Source organism: Falco punctatus (assembly GCF_963210335.1).
Source record: "Falco punctatus genome assembly, chromosome: 4".
Taxonomy (NCBI): Eukaryota; Metazoa; Chordata; class Aves; order Falconiformes; family Falconidae; genus Falco; species Falco punctatus.
In genome coordinates, this window is record NC_137583.1 from 31,723,439 (window position 1) to 31,729,973 (window position 6,535).

The 6,535-nt window shown below is 48.4% G+C and overlaps 1 protein-coding gene across 2 annotated transcripts; it reads left to right on the plus strand.

Moving 5' to 3' along the window:
• The first annotated feature begins 1,928 nt into the window (after positions 1 to 1,928).
• COX19 (cytochrome c oxidase assembly factor COX19) lies at positions 1,929 to 4,517 on the plus strand. 2 transcript variants are annotated; one of them, XM_080387155.1, is made up of 4 exons: positions 1,930 to 2,220; positions 2,335 to 2,450; positions 3,293 to 3,402; positions 3,600 to 4,517. In XM_080387155.1, the coding sequence occupies exons 1-3, from the start codon at positions 2,046 to 2,048 to the stop codon at positions 3,374 to 3,376; spliced, it is 375 nt and encodes a 124-aa protein (XP_080243281.1). In that variant the 5' UTR covers positions 1,930 to 2,045; the 3' UTR covers positions 3,377 to 3,402; positions 3,600 to 4,517. The 2 variants fall into 2 exon arrangements, with proteins under 2 accessions (XP_080243280.1, XP_080243281.1); XM_080387154.1 differs by having other exon boundaries at positions 1,929 to 2,220; positions 3,293 to 4,517.
• The last annotated feature ends 2,018 nt before the right edge of the window (positions 4,518 to 6,535 follow it).

Consider the following 6,535-nt stretch of genomic DNA (forward strand, 5'->3'; position numbering starts at 1 on the left):
AAAACCTTATATTTTAGGCTGTGTAAACCAGTTGCTTATGTAATAGGACATGGTGTAATTTTCCATTTACAATACTGTAATAACAAAGCAATCAAAGCATAAACAAAATGCATTTTAAATGGGGCTGCAGGTAATATTTCCATAATGGCTGTCCTTAACAATTGCAGCTGTTTCATTTTTGTTTTTTTTTTTCTCCAGCCTAGAATCCTTTCTACTTATCTCAGTCATTTAATTAAAAGAAAATCAACTTAAAACAGATGAAAGACCATCCTAAACCAATTGCAGCTATGGGCAAAGATGAAAAAAGACTCTAACAGCATAATCCATGGTTAACACTTGGGTGGGTTAAATTAACACCATTTGTCATCCACCTTTCAGGATGAGATCTGAGACTCTGAAGAGAGTGTGCTGTAAACCTGCGGGCAAAAGGGGTGTTTTTCTTGGTTCTCTCTCTGGAGGGTCTGGAAGCTCACCATTTCCCAAGCATCTGCCAATGACTGCTTGGGTTTACTGGCCTCATCGGCGTTCATGCTGCATGATGAGAAGCCACCTGCTTGCCGATTGCTTGTAGGAAGCATAAAATAACTCGGTGCTGTCCATCAGGTTTGTGCATGGACGTTAACTGTGAGGATTAATGAGGGCTGAGCAATCACGTTGCTGTTGCCACAGGTGGCTGGTAGCATAGTTCACAGCACTGCAGCAAGACAGGGATGGCTTTTCTGAAATCCTGCTGGATTTCTAAGGAAAGTTCATACTGCCTCCCAGGGGTGCCTCAGCTCTCTGTGCTGAGCCCCAGGGCTCTTGGATCACACCAACAGCCAGAGCTGGGTCCTGAAAAATGTGTTTTTAAGATAGGACCCAGTGCTCAGCAGTGACAGCTGAGGAACTTGTTCTTTGCGTCGGAGGGGAAGGAGGAGCCTGGGTTCAGCCCATGCCCGGGCTGTCAGCTCCTGGGTGGAAATGGGAGAGACTCAAATGAGGCTGGGTCCTGCATAAACTGATTTGCTAACATCAGGCTCTAAGTTTTGCTCTTTTCCCCTTCATTTCCAAATGAACAAATGTGAGAGGACACTGTTTTTTCCTGCCCCTCAGCGGCCAGGCTGCCTGTGCCCATCGCTCTCACCCTTCCCATCCAGAGAGTCCAGAAGTGAATTAGGAAAATTAAGTTTTTATAAGAAGAAATAGTTTTATTTTACAGAGGCTGGTCATGCCCTGGATGCTGGGGTGGTGGAAGCACAGCAGGAACACCACAGGCATGACCCTCCCGCTCAGGTAGGACCAACCACAGGGTCCAGTTCTGGACCCCCCTGTCTGAGGGGGGCAGCCAGCTGCTGGAGAGGGGCCAGCGGGGGCTGCGGAGGTGATGGGGGGCCCGGAGCATCTCCCCTGTGAGGGGAGGCCGAGGGAGCCGGGCCTGTTCAGCCCGGAGCAGGGAAGGCTGAGGGGAGCTTCTCAAGGTCTACAAACACCTTAAGGGCAGGTGCCAGGAGGACGGGGCCGGGCTCTTTTCGGTGGTGCCCAGCGGCAGGACAAGGGCAACGGGCACAAGGTGCGGCACTGGAAGCTCCACCTGAACACGAGGCAGAACTCCTTTCCCTGGAGGGTGCCGGAGCACGGGCACAGGCTGCCCGCAGAGGCTGCGCTGTCTCCTCCTCTGGAGACGTTCAGAACCCGCCTGGATGTGGCTCTGTGTGACCTGCCCCAGGCGACCCTGCTGTGGCGGGGGCTGGGCTGGATGATCCCCAGAGGTCCCTTCCGCCCCCGAGCACCCTCTGTCTCTGCGGTTCTGTGACCCCGCCGGCCCCGGCCCGACCCAACATGGCGGCCGGCGGCGCCGTCTCCATGATGACCCGCACGGGCGGCCGAGGCCTGCGGCAGTGACGTCACGGGGGCAGCGCCCCGTTGCGCGGCCGAGGCGACGCCCCGCCCCCGAGCACCCTCCCGCCGGCGCGAGGCGCCCGGTTGCCACAGCAGTGCCGGAGCCGCTTCCGTGGCGGCGTGGCCCCGCCCCTCGGCGCGGCGGCGGCTGTCACGTGCCCCGCTCGATGCGCTCGGCGCTCGGCGCGGCCTCCCGGCGTGCGGCTCCCCCCGGCGGCGCGGGAGGTGGTGCGGCCCGGCTCGGGCCCTGCGGCGGCGCCATGTCCACCGCCATGAACTTCAGCACCAAGAGTTTCAAGGCGCGACCGCCGGACAAGGGCGCGTTCCCGCTGGATCACTTCGGTGCGGTGCCGTCGGCCTGGCCTCCCCGCGGCCTAGCGCCGGGCCTCCCCCTTCCCCTCGGCCCTCCGCCGGCCCGGGGCCGCCGTCGAGCCCGGCCCTCGCTGTCTCTTTCAGGGGAGTGCAGCACCTTCAAGGAGCGGTTCATGGAGTGTCTCCGCGACAGCGGCTACGAGAGCGGTGCCTGCCGGCAGCGCGCCATGGCCTACCTGCAGTGCCGCATGGACAGGCAGGTGGTGCTGGGGGCGGCCGGGGGGGCCCGGGGCCCTTTGCGGGGAGCGGGGGGACCCGCAGCGTCCCTGCCTGAGCCTGTGGCCTCGGACGGAACGGGTGTCCGCTGTGGCTTCAGCGGTTCACCTGGCTGGTTTTGGTGTGGTGTGGATACCCAGCCCCGAGGCCTGGCCAGCTGCCACTGGGTGCAGCCACTTTCTCAGTGTGAAGCCCTATTTTTTTTTCTTTTTTCTACCTATGGTTGCGAGTTAGAAGTTTAACTCGTTTCTCAGATCAAGGGAAAGAAGTGGCGGTGGTTGCTTTCCTCGGGATGTTTCCATTCTTGCTTTCCTTTGCAATGCTTGCTGGCCCGTGGTGGCGCAGGGCCCAGAAGGGCCTTACCAAGTGCGCTTCAGTACGAGGATGCTGCCTTAGACTGCTGGTGCTGAGGGAGGATGCAGATCGAAAACCATTTGAAAATCACTACGGCAAAGTGTTCTAAACCACATTCACGAAAAAATCTGATCAATGGTACAGGTAGAATTTTAGGAAGCTCTTACGCAGTCTGTTGATTAAAGATAACCAAGCCTCAGGTCAATTTGAGGAAACTTAACTCAATGTCTAATATCAGGAAATAACACATTTAATTGGAAGACTGCTGTTAAGAAAAATAAAGTATTCCTGAACGCCACTTTCCCAAAACTAAGCTTTTGGAGGCTTTGCCAAGCGTCAGTACTCTGTATGGACATGTTGGATTTCTTTAGAGTGAATAATACTAGGTGAAATAGAAAATGATACTATTTTCTTGGTTATAGGCAGTGTTCTGCAAAATATTTTTGTGTTTTCTTGTTTTTAACCTAGGCAGCTTATGGCTAATGAACCACTGGAAAAATTGGGATTTAAAGACATGATGGATGAGAAATCAGAAGCAAAACCTGAAAACTTGTAATGAAGACAGACAACTTTACTCCTCATGTATGGGAAAATATAACTTTTAATGTAGTACATATTGTACATTCTGTTCATATTGCAATAAGAAGTGTTTCCTGAAGGAACCTTTTTTCAAAGTTTAATCTTCCTAAAGTAAGCTTATTTTTTTTTAATGAGCAAAAGTACTGCCTTTGTCTACTTTACTCAAGTATTTCTTAATTTCTTTCTTTTAATTTCTCTAGCCTATTTTTACAGATCCGTAAGAAGCTGGAGGAAACAATTACTGCCTGAAGTGTAAGAACAGTGAAGTCTTTTTTTAAAATAAGAGCAAAAAAACCCCTTCTTGTGTAGGTCTTGGAACTACAGATTAATCTTATGTGGCCATTACTAATATGCTTACAGCAGTTACTTGTCAGTTGGAAATAAAGCTGTTGTGGTATCTGCAAATTGCTTTTTATTAATTACTGGTATTAATGCCCATCTTTGGGGTGATCTCCTCTTCACCCTGCTACAGAAAACAGTTGGGTACTGGGGTAGGGGTTTTTTTCATTCTTTTAACCTTCATTGTTGGGGGATTATTCCTAGTTCCAGACATCAGTCAGGTAGTGATTCTGCTTTTATTTATCATGCCAAAAGTGTTCACCTAACTTCATTTCATCATTTAACCAGGAATCTTTCATTATGAATGTATTCAGTTCTCCAAATAAACCTTTCATATGGTATTCTTAATATCCAGTTTCACCATGAAATGTGGAGACAGGAATGGTATTTGTTTGTGTTCTAAGGTAACTGAAATATAGATATATATATAAATGTGATGGGGCAATTTTATTCTTTACGAACAAATGTTTTAACTTAAAACCAGGGTAGATCAAGAGTCTAAGAAATACACTATTTCTTTCCAAAACCTGTAGTTGCAGCCCATACATCGAGAAGGTGATGGAAGAGGTCATACAGTAGATGAGACATCAGGTCTGTGTATGCCTTTAAGATCCCTGACAGGTGTTTGTATAACCGAACCATGAATTATCAAAGCCAGTGGTATTTCTCTTCCATACACTAATGCAAATGAGGCTTTCTTAATACTGAGTTCAAGCTAAAATAATTGGGCCCCCTCAAAATATGTTTCAAGCAGACAATAAATTTGTAAATTTTCTGGATGTAATTTGCACTGTATTTGCTGCCCTGTCCCACCTGCTCCCCCCCCCCCTTTTTTTTTTAACCCACCAAATAATTTCTCTGTGTATCTGGGACTCAAACTGCAAGCGTTAGGGTCAGGGTCTGCAGATGGTGATACACAGTTTGCCAAGGCAGTTCTCCCGTACTGTCTCCTTTGTGTCCTCTGATATATCTCACCTTTCCTATTATCTGCTATTATTTCTTTTGCTTCTGCTTCTCTTGGCTGTGCATCTGTGCACACAGAGATCCAGGAGAGGGTAAAAGAATGTTTTCTGCTCTCCATGCTGGTGGTTGTTGCTGGGATTTATATTGTTGCTTATGTCTAATCTGATTGAACAGACCGCACATAGTTCAGAGCGGGTTCCTGTTTGAAAAGAATGTTCACTTGCTGCTGCATATTTTTATTCTACTTCATTCTACTGTTTAAATTATATTCCTTGGTGAGATTAGTACATTTACAGAAAAAAAAGCAGAGATTTTATTGCTGAAACAGATATTAAAAGACTATATTAAACCACTGAACAAGAGCATTCTTTCAGCGATACCAAGTAAGAATTAAAATAATCTTCAGCATCTTCAGAAGAAAGAAATCAAATTTCATGCTCCCGTGCTCCCTGAATATTACAAGGTGAAGTGAATCCCTGGTGGGTATGAAAAAACCCACCGGTGGTGGTGGAGTAATCGGGGCTGTTATCAGTGGTAGTTTCATCTTTCTGCTGTTACTCCATGCTGTTTGGCCAGACAGTTACTTCATGGGTTAGATGCATGTTTTTTCCTGAGACAGTTGATATCAACTCTGTCCTCCAGGTTATGATAGAGTAAAAGGGGTGAAGTTTTTGAAGTCTTGAGTGAGTGAGTTTTGACTTGAGCTGGAGTGATAGTTGCCATTTAAATGAAATGTCTCAAATCACACACTGAAGGAGGGACCACTGAGGACTGTTTAGTGACCAGGGCCCAAATTTTGGATGCAGAAGGGATGGCGGAGGGAAAAAAGCAGTTTCAAAAACCTTTATGGCAAGCTGAGGAAAACTGCTCTGTGCTACTTGTAGGCCAGGAATCCTCCTGTAGCGTTACGGTGATGTAGCCAGCAGGACCCAGTGTACCACAGACTGACTGTACTGCTGGGCTATCAAAACAACCAGAGCACGCTTCATCCTTCACAAAATAACTACAGAAATAGTCATTGCCACCCTAGTAGGGAGTGCTGGAGTGAGAAGTTTTGCACCTTTCACCAACCCAAAGGTAATGTCCTCATCCTGACCAGATCCATGGGCATGTTTCATCATGCCTCCCAGCCAGCACGGTGAGTCAGCTTCACAGCCTGTCCCCTTCATGCCAGGTCAAGAACGGGGCTGTGAGTGGGGAGCTGAAAACTCAGGGAATTGGCAGGGGCACGTATTTCCTGGCCGTAAGGTGTTAGCTGGAGAAGAGAATATGTTCAGTGGAGCTGTAAGGGTCAGAGCTGGTGAGCGCTATCAGCTGTTCTTGATTGAGATCTGATGCAACTGAGGAGTTGTGGAAAAACAAGTCATTAGTCAATGCCAAGCCTGGGGTCAAAAAGTTTTCCCAGTTTGCTCTATGGGACAAGTCCCTCCAACACTAGAGTTATCTGGGAGAAGTCCCAGAATGCTCTTCAATTTATTCCTGCAAACATACAGATGTTAATTAAAGCCTTTCCATTTAAAACCTCTCTATATATTAGCTTTGCTTGTGGTACCCAGGTTTGTGCTCTTGTAAAATGACAGTGGTGTGTAAGCCAAAGGGAATCTGTTAAGTTTGAAGCTACTTTTCCAGATCCCCTACCCAGAAGGAAGCTCTCCAGAAGCCTGCCACCAAGTTGGGAGAATCTGTATTCTGGAAACGCTGAGCTGAGGTGTGTGTGCTGGTGGGGGAGGCAGTTTGTCAGGGGCACCGATTTCTTTATGAAGCTGTTTGGAGTTGATGAGCTACTCTGCTGTGTGGCGCTGAGCGCAAGGTAAGTCCCACACAAGTTCATTAA

What these genes read in the sequence shown, in the direction of transcription:
- COX19 (XM_080387154.1), top strand. Translation starts at nt 2,046, where the DNA reads ATGCGCTCGGCGCTCGGCGCGGCCTCCCGGCGTGCGGCTCCCCCCGGC. An exon ending in GTTCCCGCTGGATCACTTCG is followed by an intron (nt 2,221 to 2,334) that starts GTGCGGTGCCGT and finishes TGTCTCTTTCAG; the next exon opens with GGGAGTGCAGCACCTTCAAG. An exon ending in AGTGCCGCATGGACAGGCAG is followed by an intron (nt 2,451 to 3,292) that starts GTGGTGCTGGGG and finishes TAACCTAGGCAG; the next exon opens with CTTATGGCTAATGAACCACT.